At 39.4% G+C, this 19,110-nt stretch overlaps 1 protein-coding gene across 1 annotated transcript in view; it reads left to right on the forward strand.

Annotated features, from left to right (window-relative positions):
• Positions 1–5,854: 5,854 nt before the first annotated feature.
• LOC148024639 (U2 small nuclear ribonucleoprotein B''-like) overlaps positions 5,855–19,110 on the forward strand; it is a 29,791-nt gene continuing 16,535 nt past the window's right edge. Inside the window, exons 1-2 of the mRNA XM_087694268.1 lie at positions 5,855–6,132; positions 6,331–6,503. Coding sequence (XP_087550394.1) covers positions 6,060–6,132; positions 6,331–6,503 — 246 coding nt within the window. The 5' untranslated portion in view covers positions 5,855–6,059. The remainder of the gene's footprint in view (positions 6,133–6,330; positions 6,504–19,110) is intronic.

A 19,110-nucleotide genomic window follows, 5' to 3' on the forward strand; every position in this document is an offset into this window, starting at 1 on the left:
GTCCAAGGTTTCTAACCCTTTTTGGAAACAGTTGTGCCAGTTCCTTCAGGATAGGTTCATGCCTGCCAAAACCCCTTCTAATTATCTTTCGAAGGAATTGTTTACAACTTTTTGCATGGTGCTGAAAGGTATTAGTATTGATTGGAGTTCATATCTCCTCACTAAAATGGATTAGCATTTTATTCAAGTCATGAGGAGTAATGTGACTAATGTCACATTTGGTTCCTACCTTTATGTTTTCTTCACATATGTTGCCCTTGTAAAGGAAATTCCCTCACTATCGATGATTGATCCTCCAGTGGTTTCTACTCCTATTGAAGCTCTTAATGCCACCATTGTGGATATTGATCCTCCTCCTTTGGTCATTCAGAGGAAACATCTTAAGTGAGTGGCTAAATCAATACTAATTTCCACTCCTTCAGTTCCAATTCTTGTCCAATCTTATAGTATACTATGTGATTTTCGTACAACGCCTAGTCTTTTTAGAGCACATCAAGATGGTACTCTAGATATTTCAATTCCTTCTGTATAACATCTAGTGATAAGAGATGCAATTCCATTTTTATGCAAAGATATTCAAAGCTCTATTGAACTCTTAGTTACCGCTTGTATTCAACAACTCTATTATTCTTTTTATGAGAAGGTACAAGAGTCCAAGGAGGAGCTAGAAAAGGCTAATATTGAGCTAGTCTTTGCCACATAAAAAATTTCAAACCTCTGTACACAGATAGAGCAACAGACTAAGGTCATTGATGCCCAAAAAGCAGAGATATCTACATTGCAAGCTTAGTTGTTGGCAAATACCAAATCTACAATAGTTGTTGTGATTGAGGAGAAATATGGGTTGTTGAAGAAAGCCAAAGAGCCGAAAGCTTTGATAGCTATCCAAATGGAAGAGCTCAAATTAGCCAACACTATCATAGACTAGAATAATACTCAAATTCAACAACTTAAGGAACAACTGGCTCAATCCCATTTTGCCTCATCGAGTCCTTTTGTACAGCCAGTTCCTTCCTTACCCCCTACTGATTTAGTTGTTCTTCAAAGAAATGTGACATTATGTTCTTTATTTCAACAAAGGTGAAAAGGCTTCAGTCAAGAATGGACTTGTTTTGAGTATTTCCAATAATTTATTCCTCTAGATCACTCATTCTTTGTGTATTATTAGTAACATAAGTTGGCATTTTATATTAAGCTTTTTACGATGGATTGATCTCCTCTAGAGGGATAGCTAGAGTGGAGCTTGGTCTTTTGATTTATTGACTGAGGTGGTAAGAATAGTCTTTGAAGACTTAGTGACTCTAGATACTATGCTTATGTCATACGTACACTTGTGAGGTGATTTGTCGATCCCAAATGATGAAGATTTATCTTGGTATGTTGGAGATGTGGTATTGCAAGTTGTTTTATATATCAAACATTTGGAGTTGTAGATAGATCAAATATTCCAAACATATTCCTTCCAAGTGACAGATTGTCTTGCAACCTCTTAGCATACAATGATTGATTCTGTGATTTTGAATCAGTGTCAAATCAAAGCCTTTGCTCATGTGCAAAACACTAACCAACTGAGGATGGATTTCTTAGCCCACCTTTCCAAATAATCTCCATTTGATTCATATTTCTTTGATGTCTATCATCGTAGATCTGTGTTAAGACCATCGGTGCCTTGTTTATCTTATTATTAGCAGATGGTCCATATATATTAAGCCTATCTGTATCAATCTACTCCACAGATTATTCTACCCCTTCTTTTTCAGAAACAAGATCAAAGGTTGTAAATCTTTTCAATTCATATGATAGCCAAACAAACTATATCTTTTATCTTTACATTGAAAGATAAATATAACTTATGAGTACAATTTAATGCATATTTTAATTTTATTTGTTATTCACTAGTATGTTATTTATAAAGAACACTAGATCTTAATTTATATTAATTTTTTTTCTTAAGAAGTCACTTAAGTTTATGAAATCTCTAATTGGAATATATAGGAAATCTAAAATATGTTGTGCAAATCCCTTTCCTACACTTTTTATCTTGTAAATAAGTTTTTATTTACTACTTTTACTATTTTTTATTTGTAGATATATTTATCCCAACAACCCCAGGACCATCAGTGCCTTGTTTATCTTATTATTAACAGATGGCCCATAAATATGAAGCCTATCTTTCTATGTATCAATCTACTCCACAGATTATTCTACCCCTTCTTTTTCAACCCCAAGATGCCTCTCAGATCTCTATTTTCACCCGTAGTTTTTTTATTGAGAATCATGTATTTCCCCCTCCTCCTTCTTGTCCTTCCCTATCCACAACTATTCTTTCCACATTTCCACCATACTTGTTAACAATCCTTTTAGCTGATTCCCCTAAATTAACAGACTATCCTTCTTTAAAACCGATTCCTCCTTTTATGATTTTTCTTATCCATACCTTCACCCCCTCTTGCTTATTTATATTCCCTCTTCTACCACTTTTATTCCTCGTCCCCCTTAGTTGGTTAGCAGTTACACAGGTTGTGATCTCAAGATTCTTAGATGTTGAGGATGGAGTGCAGTAGATTCTTTAACAGGACCTCAAATATAATTGGTTGTTGATTCCAAAGGAATGAATAACTGCCAGCCAAGCTTTTCAAAAATATCTACACTTTGCTCAAAAGTATTCTCAGTCTTCAAATCCTTTAGTGAGAGTGACTGCTCGCTTGGCTTGGTATCTTGCCTACATGTAGCACCGGTATTTCCATAATGATCTGAAGTCAATCCGAAGTTGTATATGAATGTGAATATGGATCTTGATCCCCAACAATTGGATATTTTGTACTTTCATGCCATTTGCTCACCTAACTGATATCTTGTATCTGTGAATAAGATGTGTTGCTTACAAATTTTCCAAAATCCTCCCAAGACTTTTGTAGATGAATCTCTGTCCATGGATTGTTTCTGAAATCACCAAGCTTTTAAGAGAGATCACCTTCTTTGATATCCTTGGATGTATTTTGACGATTTATAATGTGATATCTCTCTTTTGGAGGTGCCATCCAAATGGTCGTTTTGTGTTTAGTGTCTGTATTGTGTGTATTATTTGTATGATGGGGTTGTGATTGGATATTCAAACTATTCGAAGATACTTTTTTGGAGATTCCTAGTGATGATAGATGGATGGATATAGATGAAGAAACTCTCAGGTTTTCTTTTATGAAGATGAAGCTAGAGCCCTTATTAGTTGCTAATTGGATATTTGAAGATAAAGTAATGAGCTATTATTTTAAACTTTTATTTTCTTTTTCTAAGGTCACGATGATGCTTCTTAATTAAATACGAGGATATCTTGAGGGTTGATATGATTGTATTTTTTGCTATTTTTTGTTGGATTTTTGGGTGATTTTTTATATGATTTGAATGATGATTGATTGTTTTTGAAGTTTTTGAGAGAGTTTTGGACAATGTTGAATAGGTTTACGAAACTCATTATGTTTTTTAGTAGAGATATGATGTATTGAAAGGTTCTGTCAAGGGCTTGATAGGTTCTATTTTGTTCTGGTTTCTTTTTATATGATAGGTTGGAATGATAATTAATGGTGTTTAATAATGTTTGGAAGCTTATTGAATGATTCTTGATGTTTTTGAATGATTTTAATTTAGTTGAATGCTTTCTAATGACCTTCTGATGGTATTAGAGATCTTCTGTAGAGCCTCTATCTTTGTTTTGTTTTTGTTTTGTATGCCTCTATAAGTGTTTTGTGGAATGAATGTGTAGCTTGGGAAAATATTCTAATATTGGGAAGAGACGAATACAAGTTCAAAATAGTTCAAAGAAGCATAAGAAGTAGATGCTGAAGACTCGAATAAAGACTCAAGTGATAGTGACACTGTTGAGCTACGAAAGGACACTATAGTGGCTCTAGTGACCCTTTTGCATGCTTGTTGATGATACAATACAGATTTTCTTGCAGTAGATTCCTCAAAAAAAAAATTGGTGTCTCTCTTGGGGCTCTACTATCATAGGTACAATCTAAACCCTGTGATGGTCAAGGCTAGGCTCCCATATTCTATACTTCGTATAGCAATGTAGAAGTGACCAACATATTAAATAATCATAGCTTACTACAAGATTCCTAGAATTGGATCTGTGAGCATATTCTCTCTAAGCCTCCTAGTGATGCATATCCCCTAGTCAATTTGGTATCTATTCTGCCTCTCATATAGAAGGTGGGACCAGTGAATAAACTCTCGAGTATATATAAGATTCCACGTACTCCATCTCCTCATGCTCATAAGTGAACTTGGGTGCTGATCTCCTAACCTACTATTGTGTGGTATTAAATACAAAGACCTTGGTTTTACCAAGGTTTGCTAACAACCCACTATCATGTGCATAGGATTGTAATGCATCTAAGTGTCTCTATATCCCATGTGAAGAATTGGCTATCAGTACAATGTCATCTACAAACAGTAAGAGAGGTATCAAAGTACTGGCTAGGGGGCCTCTTTGGCACCTCCTTGCTATATGCAATTAGAAATCCTGTTAATGTAGAGGTAGAGGCCAAACAATGTCGAGGAGAGGGGTCATCCCTACTTCACGTCTATGGTGGAGTGGACAAGTGCTGAAAGTCTTTTAGGTGTTGGCAATTTGCTAGTGACCTTACTTATAAAGTGCAAGAATCCTCCAAATAAAGCTCATTAGGTACTCCCATGGCATGCAACTTATGGAATAGTCTATCTCTTAGCTATAATGACTCGCAAAAACAAGACAGAGACATGCCACAAAGAAAGATTCATTTTCTAGTTCAAAAGAAGAGCATTTATCCTCACCCCATCACATTGACTTCTCTCTAAAAGAGGGATATCTCTACCACTTGATGTAAAATTTCCTCAAAAACTACTATGTTTAACCATCACCAAAGCATATGCCCTTAAAACCAATGCTAATAGAATTATTACCAAAATATTGGCCTATATTATAAAAAATGTTGACCTCATAATATACAACCTCTTCTAAAAATTGGTATGTCTAACCATCACTAAAGTATATGCCCTTAAAACCAATGTTAATAGAATTATTACCAAAATATTGGCCTATACTATAAAAAATGTTGACCGCATAATAGACAACCTCTTCTATTAAGTGTTGAGGCATGCTTCCATACCTTCTTCATACATGTGTTACAACACCAATTCCAAACTTGGCACACATCCTTCATTATTATACTTAGGCTAAAAGATTCAAATAGTACTGCTAAATACTTGATTTTACCTTCACCAACAGTGAAATCATATCGCTTTTTGTTCACTTCTATCAATGAACTTGCAAGCATTTTCTTACCCCCCACATGCTTTCTCATCTCATTTATATCATGTTTGCATCAATCCACTAGCCATCATTTGTGTAAATGTTTGCCACCAACAATTATGGAGCATCATTTGCTTCATTTAGTTTGAGGAGTTACTCAAAGCAACTTAGTCCTAGTTCCACCTCCCTATGTATTCTATTAGCAGTAAGCAAAGTTGTTAGGACTTCAATTGAAGAAAGGCATTGCATTGCTTCAGTAGACCACTTTTGCCTCACAAACATGTCCTAAACATGCAAAAAGATCAACCATACAACATGTGTTCTAGAGTAGGCTCAACTTTATATTCTTTTGTCATTAGCTTTAAAAAATGTTGGCTCTCAAGTATTAGGTCTGCATGACTACATGTCCTGCTTAAAGATTACAGTGGCTTTTACAGACTATCTCTTTTTTATACAATTAGTTTTTAAGGTGCCGAGGCCCCTGAGAGAGTGAGGCAATTAAAGTTAAGTCCATTCATGGGAATCGAACTCCACTATAATGTGCACACAAGTACTAGTGTAAACTAGCTCGCCCTTAAGGCCATTGGCAGCCTTCAGAAACCTTAAGTGGTGCCAGAAAATCAAAGCAAACGCCTGTTCTCGAATCGCCAAAGTCTTGAGCCTTCGGAAGCTGTATTTCGTGAATTGGTGTGAAGGTTTAAGCTAGGCTTCGTCTGCATTTCTTTTGCCTGCCATTCGCTATTGAAAGCCGGAGGTGCTCGCCACGATGATGCAGGGGGACGTCCCTCCCAACCAGACCATCTACATCAACAACCTCAACGAGAAGGTCAAGAAAGAAGGTGCTCCCTCTCTCTCTTTCTGTCTCCATCTCAGACCCTTTGTTTTAGGGTTAGACGTTTACTGAAATGTCATGAATAGACGAAATCACAGTAGAGGAGTTTCTAACTGAGAAGAAGACAGTTCGCGTCTCCACTGAATCTCTAGTAGCTTGCAACTTTCGGTTTTCCCTCTGTCTGATCGGCATCTTGCCATTGCAGAGTTGAAGAAGTCCCTCTATGCTGTGTTCTCCCAGTTTGGGAAAATCTTGGACATTGTTGCGAGCAAAACGTTGAAGCTGAGGGGACAGGCATGGGTCGTGTTCGACGATGTTACTGCAGCTACGAATGCTCTGAGACAGATGCAAGATTTTCCTTTCTATGACAAGTCTATGGTAATTTGACACTGTTGAGTATGTTCGTCTCTTTGTAAGCAGATATCGTTTTCATCTTCACAATCACGTTCTTTGTCTCAAATTTATCATAAACTTCGCTACAATTGAGGACAGAACTGAAAGAAAGGGGGCAACTTTGGTTTCCCTGTCATGCATTGGATGTAAATATCTTAATGGAATATGCATTGGCGGGAGTTTGGTTTGTGTTGGCATAAGTTGAAAGAACGTGAAGAATTTTTGCACTTGCACAATAACACATCTCACATGAAAAATGAGTACGTGTGAAAGCACTGTAGAAGAGACTGATGCCCCCATAAGATTACATAAATGGGGAAGGGCTTAAGGTTGTGTGGGAGGTGATACTAGGGGAATTATAAACATAAAATATGGCTGTGTGCTAAGTGTGACGTGAGGAAGGAGGGAGTGGAAGGGAAATGGGCTGTGGGCTTGTTAGTTTGACTCTTGTGTACCTTGGGCTTGTGTCCTTTTTTTTTCTCTCTCTGTGAGTATCTTGGTCTTGGTGCTTCAAAATTCTTGTGATTGTTGTTCTTGGTCTGATTTGTCCTGTTCAACTGCCTTAGAGGTCATAACACCTTACATTTTGTTGCTGTCTACACTTGGTTGTCCTGGGCGAATCATTATCAAATGAAGCATGTTGGGGTCCACTATGATTTTACTTTAGGGTAGGTGAAGCTAGCCACCATCTGCCTAGAGTTTGTGCTATCATTCGATAAATTCATTGATACCTTGACCAAGCTGGCCAAACGCTTGATCCTCCAGTTCCTCCTTCCCATTCGACATTGACATGATGGGGGAGGTGGTCCCTATAGCTTTTGTGAGAGTGGGCAATAGAAAGGAACAATGAACATCGAGTGAAAGAGGAGGAGATAGAAGGAATATAGTGAGTTGAAGGAATAAAATTGATACAAATCTGAATGATACAAGGTTGGTTTTTGTCAGCCCCTACTTGCAGCTTGTGTTAGCAGATTAGGCAGTCCATGTGTGAGTTTGGTTGTGTTTAGGTGCTGGGCGCCACATTATTTTATTAGTGGATTTATTTTCTAGCACCTAATTTATGTGGTTCACATCTGGTCGACTTGATGCAGATTATTGGCCTATTTTGGCCTATTTATTGCCAGGCTTTCTTCTCCTTAGACACATCATCAACATACTTTGTTATTTGTAGGCCATGTTGAAGAGATAAAGCTTGTACTCGTGTCCACTCAGTCTATGACTTGTTGTTGTATTTTATTGTCACATGTTTTGGTGTATGGATTTTGTTTTTGAGTATTCTTCTCAGTTCTCTCTTTGTCGTGAATAACATAGTATACTCAAAAATTATAATATTGGTTTTTCGAGACTCAATATTTTAAGAAATGGAGAAAACAAATACTTAAAGTTGAATATGACAATTATTCAAAAAATTTCTTTTGTGGAAATGTAATTCAACCCAAGTTCTTTAAAGAAGAAGTAGGCCAAGCTGAGGCTCTTAAAATTTAGGGACCTTCTAAAATTTAGGGATTTTCTAAAATTTAGGAATCCTGCTAATATGAGTGCTATGTGAAATAGGAACAATGCTGAAATCTTTATAAATATTTTCTATCCTAAGATATTCTAAAATTTAGGGACCTCCTCAATATGGGTGTCATGTGAAACAAAAACAACACTGAAATCTTTGTACACATTTTCTATCCCAAGATATGTGCATTTTAAGATTTTAGTCTACACATTCACATCATACAAACGTTTCATGTTCATACCATCTTGCTAATTGTAATGGTTTGTTTTGGCACATCTAATGGAAGTGTGTATTGTCTTTTCTTTAACCCATTGGATGAGTTCACTATAACTTGGGACTACTTGTCAATGGCCAACTCTAACGGCATTGTATCTTGGAAAGTAGCCTTCCATAAGAGGTTGCTTATGCATTTTCTTCTCATTGAAGATTATATCATTACTTCAAGTAATATTTCTACCTTTTGGATCCCAAAAGGCGATTCTAATTGGGATGGACTGGCTCTTGAAATCCTTGGCCATTACTCAAATTCTAGTTGCTGATTTCAGTGTGCCAAGCCATCAATCTTTGGCACGGGTTCCAAGATGGCTGGTAAAGCCTAATTATTATTGTAAATTAGGGTTTATAGTAGTAATGACTCTGTTGTCTACATTAAATTTGGTCGAATTCTGCTATCAATGGCTAAGGATTGTTGAGATATATTAAGGAAAGACTAGGGAATGAGAGAGAATATAGTAGAGAGAGAAATTTCAGAGTTTCATTGTTGGAAACTCATCAAAATAGTTGTTGTCTCAATTAGGACTGTTGCTTATGCGGTTGCCTACTACCAAAAAATCCCAAAACTAGTTGTTGCTTGCATTATATGTGGTTGATCTAATCGACAGCTCTTCTAGTCTATTGCATGTAGGGAGATATCCTCCAAATCAGGTCAAATCAGGTCACTAGCTGCTAAGGGATACTCAATTGGATGGACATGGCCTACAATTCACTGTAGTAGCAATGACAGCCTCTTCTCTCTCTCTCTCTCTCTCTCTCTCTCTCTTACACACACACACACTTTCTCTCACAGCCCTCACCGAGTTGGAATGACGTTTCTCCAGTGTTACAGCTTTTTTTTCCCTTGTATAGACATTTGCCAAAGGGCACCCTTCCTAATTTGTATTTTAGCAATTTTCAGCCAATTAATTAATTTTCAAAATTAATTGATTTTGAAAATTAATTTAGTCCTTTGACCTTACCCATAAGGTTGATTATGCCCATCCACAATATAATTGGCTAGGCCATTTAGATCCCCAAGTATTCATGTGTATCATTTGACCCTTAAACAACCATTAATTAATTAATTAATGTCTAGTTCCTAGTGTCAGTATTGATACTTGTTGGTCAAATAATTGCTCTAAGCCCAAACTGCATCAGGTGGCCACCTAGTACTTATCAAATATAACTTAATATAACTGTTGTATTTGACACTAATTGATATCTTGGGGTCCTTGGCTAGATATTGTGAAAGAACTATCTATAATATAATTGACTAGGCCATTTAGATCTCCAAGTGTTCACGTATATTATTTGACCCTTAACCATTTATTAATTAATTAATGCCTAAATCCTAGTATCAACATTGATATTTGTTGGTCAAATAATTGCTCTATGCCCAAATTGACACTAGGTGACCATCTAGTACTTATCAAATATAACTTAATATAACTTTTATCTTTCGCACTAATTGATATCTTGGTGTCCTTGGCTAGATATTGTGAAATAACTTGTTTGCACATCACGTGTGTATCTCTCATATGCACGGTTGATTATTAAATCAATAAAATGCCAACCAATGCATAGGGAGAGCATCAAAATTTCATGTCCCTATGACAAAATTGATCTTAGGGTTGGGCTGACTTTCATTCTTTTTGTTGTTTGACTTGTTTTCTGCCATGCCAAACTTGCAATACTAGTCTACACCTTGTGTTTACTAGACAATCCTTGCAATTTTAGTTTTTGTATCTCTTATAGGGTTGCATGATATCTTGGCGTGCTAAACTTCTTTCCTTGTCCCCCAACTTTGTATTTATTGCATTGTAGGCTGCACCATGATTTGTACACTACCCTTGGGTTTTCTTTTCTTCTTGTGAGCTGTTTGAATACATTTTTTTGTGTTTTCAATTGTAGTGTTTTGGGTTGATGTGTTTTGCATCTATTGACTTTCTCTTCACATATTTGTTTTTGTGGCTTACCTAACTTGCTTGTACTGCTAAATCAGTGGTTTTTGGATCAAAGTCTTCGCATCTTTCTCTTTCTCTATAGCCCTCTTCTTTCCTTCATCTTATGCACCTCTCTTCTTCAACGGTATCTCATTGTTATTCTACTGATGATAAGCTTAAAGGACTTGACTATCTCACCTAGAGTATTGTGATGAAAGCTTGGTTTGTGGAGAAACACATGTGGTATGATGTTTTAGGAGCTATCTTACATCCTTGGATTTCAAATCCTATTCCACAATATTGGGGCCAAGGCAACTATGAGGGGTTAGTGCTACTTGGGAGATAAACAACTCCCTTGCCTATTCTGCTCTTCTAAGATGCATCTCTAAACAAGTTTTTCTAGCAATTACCTCTTGCAGGACAACTTTAGATTTGTGGAAGAAGCTTCAACTTATGTATGAGGCTCTATTGACCATGTGAGTTGTGACCCTCTATGGTCATCTCTAGACTATCAAGTCTAAGATGATTGATATGATTTAGTGTTGAGAAACCCTTCACCCTTCACCCGCAGTTTGCGTTTTTGCGTTTTGTGCTTAGGGTTTGTAGCCCCAAAAAGGAGCGCCATCCTAGATTGACTGTGCCTATTTATAGGCCACTCTCTCATTCATTCCTCACGGCTGACTCATTTAGTCCGTCACCTCTTCTCTCCAGCCTCTCCACTACCCTCACACCCCTTCAGGAGGACATTGTGGTTCATGGTTCGTGGCTGTCTTCATCATCTTCCTTGTGCTACGACACCCTTGTTCCCTTGTATCACATTCACTCTATGATTCAGATCTTCATCATTCCATTCATCAGAGTTTTTTTCTTCTCTCTTCTCTTCTCTTCTCCATGTTTACTGAGTTCACTCCGTGCTCCTCCCCGCCAACCCTACTGTCTTGTTGGTACGTCATCTTTTGACATGGTATCAGAACTGGATCTGCTCTAATAGTGGCAAAGATCCTCCACTTCAGTGAAGGCAAAGACCGGTGGCGGGTTTGGCATCCACTTCTCTTCTTCTTCCGCTGCATCAAAATCTCGTTTTTGCAGGTTTCAGGTGTTTTCAGCTTGCTGCCCACACCCCTTTCGTGGAGGACATCGTAGTCTCAGCTGTCCCTTGCTGTCATCTACAGTCTTGCACTTGTTTCCAGCCTTCCACCTGCAGTTTGCAGCTGTTTACAGTAGAGCGACCACTGTTGATCACTCTCCATTTAGAAAACAATCTGCAGCTGTTTACAACAGAGCGACTATTGCTGATCACTCTCCATTCAGAAAACAGTTTCGTTTTTGCAGATTTCAGGTATTTCAGCTTGCTGCCCACACCCCAAATGCGGAGGATATCACGGTCCAAGCTTGCCATTGCTGTCTACAACAGTCTGGCACTTGTTTCCAGCTTATCACACTGTTCGGAGCTGATTTCAGCATATTGACTGTTGCTGCTGTTTTTTTCTTGCGTTTTTAGTATTTCTCTCTTCTGCAGGCTGTCCTGCTTGCGTTTTTAGTATTTCTTTCACCTGCTACCTGCGTTTTTAGTCCTCTCTCCTCACTTGTGTTTTTCTACTAGTTGCAACCTCTTACTGCTGGTCGCATCCTCCTCCCACTGGCAACTCACTTTCAGCCCTTCCACTACCCTCCCATCCCTTGAGGCGGACATTGCGGTTCGTGCTTCATACTGCCCTCACACCCCTTGAGGCGGACATTGCGGTTCGTGGTTCATGGTGGCTGACCTCTTTGTTCTTCAGCAAGACACATTGGTATCCATGACTTCTTTATCAACAGATGTCCAAACTACTGGGTGCTCCTACTGTGGCATCACTGGACACACCACCGATACTTGCCGACTTCGACCTTTGCTCCCCACCCCTTCAGAGTACATGTGTCTTCCACCAGGCACTTCTTGTGCCACCTCTCCTACTGGGCCATAGAGATCGTTTTGTATAGGCTATCAGAGTACTATGCTCAAGGCAATAAGACGCATCCGATACGCACTAAGTCCTTTCAAGCACATGGAGGATTGATTGGCGCTTCGACCTCTTGGAGATCGTCGCAATGCCAATGGCAGTCTTCTCCCACTTATTTTCAGTTTTAGTGGCTTTCACGACTTACGGCTCTACAGTTTGCTCCACCGAATGACAGTGATTGTTTGATACCGTCTCCTCGTCGGTCTGCTCCTTCGAGAGACAATGGCTTCTCGACTCCTTCCTGTTCTTCGGCTACCTAGTCCGCTCCACTGAGAGACAACGACTGTTGCCTACCTCTTGCTCATTTTGAGCCCCACTCTTCTTCACCCTCGACTACTCAGGTTCGAGAGGCTACCTCTGGGAGCTCTTCAGTATCCTAGATACCTTCTTTGGCACGACCGATGGTACTTCCTTCGCCATCAGACATTTCAGTGTCCGTGATCCATGAGTTTTTAGATTCCCTATCTACTTCAGAGGGGGATTCAAAGGGGGATGTTATTTCTTTGCCCTCAGAGGGGGCATCTACTTCTTCTTCAGTGGGAGCCCCTTCACCTCCCACCTCAAAGGGGGAACCTACTCCACATGAAGTTCTTCACCCATCCTCTACTTTCTTAGGGTGGCTATCTTCGACTCGTCATCTCTTTTACTGATACCTAGGATCTAGAGGATCTACGTAGATTGGGGCCCTTGGATCTTCAACACAACTTGGTGATTAGACCTTCGTATTCCTTCTAGCATGGATGCACGGAGCTAGTGGCTTCTCTCCCGAGGTTGAGTTTCGGGTTCTACAGCTCATCCGGTCTCCTGATTATCTTCAAAGGTCTCCTTTCAGGTGGTATTCTCAGATTATAGGGTGGATCTTTTTCATCCCTTGGTTAGCATGGAGCCACCTCTTGAGATTGAGTACAGGGATATCCTTATGGTTCTTGGCACCACACAAAGTTCGACATTCCTCCTATGCATTGCATGTTTTCATCATCTTTCTACTAGGGCGCTTGGGCAAGTGAACAATTTCCCCACGAGGGACACTCTCCAAATGGCACTTGCTGCATGAGTATTCTTCAGCATGTAGTATTGCATCTCCACCTTACTCTTATTTTGTTCCCCTTTTTGGGCCTGAGAGGGGGTGTTGAGAAACCCTTCACCCTTCATCCGCAGTTTGCGTTTTTGCGTTTTGCGTTTAGGGTTTGCAGTCCCAAAAAGGGGCTCCATCCTGGACTGACTGTGCCTATTTATAGGGCGCACTCTCATTCATTCCTCACGGCTGATTCATTCAGTCCGTCACCTCTTCTTTCCAGCCTCTCCACTACCCTCACACCCCTTCAGGAGGACATTGCGGTTCGTGGTTCGTGGCTGTCTTCATCATCTTTCTTGTGCTACGACACCCTTGTTCCCTTGTATCACATTCACTCTATGATTCAGATCTTCATCATTCCATTCATCAAAGTTTTTTTCTTCTCTCTTCTCTTCTCTTCTCCATGTTTACCGAGCTCACTCCGTGTTCCTTCCCGCCAACCCTATTGTCTCGTTGGTACGTCATCTTTTGACATTTAGTCATTTTTTGTTTGGTGATCACTGTATCTTGATATGGTGGCAAGGCTTATATAACTTGAGAGAAGTGACAAAAAGAAGAGACGAAGGCAAAATATTATCATTGTGGCAAGTAGGGTATCTCTGAAAGGATTACAAGGAACTAGTAGCATGGTGTGTGTGTGTGAGAGAGAGAGAGAGAGAGAGAGAGAGAGAGAGAGAGAGAGAGAGAGAGAGAAGAAGAAGAAGAAGAAGAAGAAGAAGAGTAATCTTGATTCTCGGCTTTGACTTAGATTCAAGTCCTCTAATTAGAGTGAGGGACAAGCTTTGAAGGGCTCCTCTTTGGTAGTGAGGGCAAAAACTGTGATGATATCCTCTTTTGCCTTCTAGCCCTAGTAGTTGTCACCCCTCATGACTCTAATGCTAGAGAGAGTGGGGCATCTTGGCCTCATTGATGTATAGATGCAGTGGGTCTAGAGTGCCGCTTTGTGCATATAGTGAAGTCTAGTAAGTTTTAAAGTCTTGGAGCTAAGATTAACATCCAAGCTCATTATGAGCTACTTTTTTTCATAGAGAGGGGGCTTTGTGTCAGAAGGACATGAAATTTTGATGCTTTGTGTCATGAGGACATTATTTTTGAAACCCGACTTGATATGTGGATTAATTTTTAATCACATTGTTAAGTAAATGTTGCAGATATGAGGTGTAACTGGGGTTAGAGTAGATTTACGAGCCTGAGACTAGAAGAAATCACAAGATGTCAAAGGCAAAAGTTGCTATAAGTTATGTTGCTAGTTGTTGGTCTAGGTCATTCATTTGGCCATAAGTATCAATTGTTGGTGATAGTAGAGAAGTGGCATTTAATAGTACCTAACGCCAATTTGGTAGTCAAAGATGGCGCAGAGACACTCGGAATGGAAGTTGCCTAGCCAATTTAATTATTGGTCAGTCAAATTATTTTTCAGGGCACCGAAATAATTATCAGATTAATTTTCAGTATTTAAAGATTGAAAATTAATATTTAATTATGGATAATGCTAAAAAAACCATTTGGGAAGGTTGCCACTTGTCAAAAATGCCCATGCAAGACTGAAGAAACGTCTTTAGAGACTAGAGAGAGGCATTTTAGTGTATTCAGCTTGCAAGAGAGAGAGAGAGGAGATGCTGTTGGTTTGATTTGCAACCATCGGAGGATTTTTGAGGCAGCTAGGGGCAGGAGAAGACCAATCAATAGCAAGTGACAACATCTACAGGCTATTGAGAAAGGGCAGCATCAGTAAATGATTGATTTTCTTTAGTTCTTTGTATCTACAAGTTGTTGAGACAGGGCAACAGTAGTAAGTGGTAGATTTTCTTCAGCTTTTTGCAAAGAAAGTCTGAATTTTCTCTCTTCTCAGCATTCTCTCTCATCTCCCAGGCTTTTTATAGCCTTGCTCGAAAGATTACAACATTGAGATCACCAGAGGTTGAGAAGCATAAAATTCACAGAAATTGAAAATGTACTTGTTACCACTTAATCTTGGACATTGGACACTTGATTGGCACCAAAATTGATGCCCTTAATAGTATTTCTTTAGCTTGTATTACTAAAGATTGAAGTAATCCAACATGATCTCATTCAATCTTCAATACATGTTGCTATCCATAGCAACAAGCAAGCCTTCAAACCAATGTACCGCTTGGTTTGCTTAGGGATTGGCCTTCAATCTACTCTTTTGATGACAAATTCTGCCCCAAACTTCATGTTGATTGGCTGGCCTCATGGAATTCTCTAAAATCCCCAAATTTCAACTCTAAATTTCAAGTACTAGACCCCATTTCTAAGCACTTTTACCAGGGTGGCTGATTAACCCTAATTTCTGCTATAAATTAGGGTTTAGCATCAGAAATTCTTCAATTGCACCTTCTTGGGACTGAATTTGGCTAAGATCCCTTGAGAGAAGCTGTGAATTGGTTGAGAGAATGGAGAGGAAGCTGGAGAGGGAGGAATTTCAAAGTTTCATCACCAGAATTGGCTGAAATTTAAATGGCTGATTGAATGCAGCCCACTATCAACAAGAGTTCCACATGTAGTAACTTGCCCTTGTGCGCCCCAAACTTGCTGCCACCTACCTATTGACAACGTATAAGGGTTGTCACCTATCTCCAATGGCCTCCTTATCAGCTAGAGGTAGCTCTTTGACAATCTCCAATGGTTTAGCTGATTATCAATGGCTAAAAATATTGCAGTAGCAACTCTCTCTCTTCCTCTCCCATCCTCCACAACATTGGAATAAGACTCCAAAAGCCTCTAATAGACTTTCCCTCACTCGCATGGGCAAGTTTTGCCAAGTAGCAACTTTCTAATTAGATTTTTCAGTCCAATTAAATTAGTTTTCACAATTAAAATTTTAAAAATTAATTTAATTATTAATTCTTTCTAAAAAAATAATGTTACCACCCAATAATTAAATTGGATAGGCCAATTTGTCACCCAAGTATCCTTGAGCATTTGTTCGTCCCTAAACTGGTATTAATTAATGATAAGTTTCCAATATCACCAATTACATTAATGGATAATAAAATAAAATGTTATTGGCTAAAATCTCACCATGCACCACCTAGTATATGACCAATGTAACTTATTATAACTTTTGCATTTGACACCCAGTTGTCAAAAGTGGTGCAACAGTGGAAGCATAAACATGTGCTGAAATAAACTGCTGAATACAAGATAAAAGAAAAGAAAGAGATAACACAATACAGATGAGAATTCAGATGTATACTCAGGAAATGGAATCCATATATCAAGACATGAGACAATACTAATACAATGTGAGTCACCAGCTGTGGAGGCACTGGCACCTGCTCCCTCTCTCCAAGGAATTGTCAAGTGATGAATGAATGAATGAGGAGGGAGCCAGACAATATATAGGACAAATAAATGCCCAAAATATGACTGGTCGGCCAACATTAAATGCTGGCAATAAACAATGGCAAATAAAATGCCTAAAATGTCTTTGTGCCTAGCCTGTTGCACCACAAGTCCAGACTCAACCATGAGCTGACTAATTTGCTAACACCCTCTCTCAGATAATGGTTGATCTGATACAATACAAGACAATGATAATGTCGCATCATAGTACACACAACAATGTCCACCAGAGTAGAACCATGGATACCCAAGTAGTGGGTGCGCAAGCCACCACCAAGGTGCCTCGGAGAGAATCTGTTGTCAATGTCGATCGTACCAGCTCCTGAAGATAGAGAAGATCATAGCAGCTCTCAATGTCTGTCAACAATGCCCCTAAGGTAGCATACGTGATCATCCTGTCATCAATGCTGTAGTGCAAAAATGACCATGGATTCCCCGTCTTTGGCCAGATCGCCAAAGTGTCTCCTCATGTGAGCTCTAGACGAAAGCCATCCGCTCTCTATCAAGTAACCAGCCCATCATGAACTTGGATGTCAATCCCAGCTCCAAGATTTGTACTTGCCAGACTTCAGTCAATGCGTCAGGGATGTCCCTCTCTGGATCTTGTGCATTTGTATAGAAATATAGATGAGGTGTGGCTGCCCCATCTCACCACCCTATCACACTCCCTCTGGCACTGGAGAGTCGTAAGGGATGACCACATCACCACCACTAGAAAGCAGTTGAGGAAACAACCATTAAGCCCTTCCCACTATCCGAAGAAGAGGATCCCGTCCGTGCCTTGGCTAGAGGATCCGAATCGAAATCTGAGGAAGATGATGACTTGTCGGAGGAGTCCACATCCCGCTTCGTCTTTTGCTCCTTGTTCTTCCTAGAAACCGCTAACTCTTTGCAGTCCTTCCTTAAATGACCTTGCTTGCCATAGTGGTAACACTAGTCCTTCGACTTTTTCATCTTCGAACCTCTCTCTGAAGCTGCAAGAGCCTCACCTGAACCTCCATATAGCGTATCATCAGTGGATGTGCATGGAGCAGCCATCTGGAGAGGATTGAGAAAAGAAGTAGAGAAAAGAAGGGATTGGGAGAGGGAACATAGCCAAACTATGAGCACAGACTGCAAAAAACAAGAGTTCACATACAGTATAACCCAAAATCTGATTAAAATAAGACAAAAGCTGCTGTTAGAATTCAAAAAATTGGTTCAAAACTGCCAGAAACAGCAAAAACGGCCTGTTGTGCCAATCGCCTAGCCTAAAAGAGTGCTGAAAACAGCAAAACGCAGGCTGCACACTGCATAAACAGGTGTAGGGAACTGTCGCCAGCAGCTTGATGATGAAAACACAGGCTGAGACAGATGCATAGGCTGTATGGATGTTGACATCAGCAAGAAAACGCAGGCAAAACTGGTCGCCTGATGGGAGCAGCAGCTGCCTGATCAGCAAGAGGGAAAACAGTCTTGAAATCAGCACTAAAACACAATAGAAACACAAATCCTGAAATTCGATACCATGTCAGAAGTGGTGCAGCAATGGAAGCATAAACATGTGCTGAAATAAACTGTTGAACACAAGACAAAAGAAAAAAAAGAGATAACACAATACAGATGAGAACTCAGATGTATACTCAGGAAATGGAATCCATATACCAAGACATGAGACAGTACTAATACAATGTGAGTCGTTGACTGTGGAGGCACTGGCACTTGCTCCCTCTCTCCAAGGAATTGTCAAGTGATGAATGAATGAATGAGGAGGGAGCCAAACAATATATAAGACAAATAAATGCCCAAAATATAACTGGTCGGCCAGCATTAAATGCTGGCCAATTGACTGCAAATAATGCCTAAACCATAATAAACAATGGCAAATAAAATGCCTAAAATGTCTCTGTGCCTAGCCTGCTGCACACAAGTCGAGACCCAACCATGAGCTGACTAATCTGCTAACAATAGTGACTTCGCAAAGTCCTTGGCCCATCATTGTGAAATAACTAGCTTGCACATCACATGTGTACCTCACATTTGAACATTTGATTAACACTTAATCAAATACTAGACAAAGTGAAACTAGCCTTCCTTCTGCGGATAGGTGGTAATTCCCGAATTACAACTTAGTTACAACACTAACATTTATTACATCACTGAGAAATATAAATTAACTTACAATCTTGGACAATGGACACTCTGTTGGTCCCAAAATTAGCACCCCTTTCGGTATTTATTGAACTTAATTGAAGAAGAAGAAGAAGAAGAAGAAGAAGAAGAAGAAGAAGAAGAAGAAGAAGATGTACATTGGGATTCTCCCAATCCCTTTCGGTATTCCAACTCCCCTTGCTGTCCAAAATGACCAGCAAGTCTTCAATTTGATTTGTCCCTTGATTCAAATAGTCAATTGGCCTTCACTCGCTTTAATGGAGATGGAAAATGACCCAAATTCATTAATTTATTG

Source organism: Lygodium microphyllum, chromosome 15 (genome assembly GCF_053477565.2).
Source record: "Lygodium microphyllum isolate KBCC chromosome 15, Lygodium_microphyllum_v1.1.10, whole genome shotgun sequence".
Classification (NCBI taxonomy): Eukaryota; Viridiplantae; Streptophyta; class Polypodiopsida; order Schizaeales; family Lygodiaceae; genus Lygodium; species Lygodium microphyllum.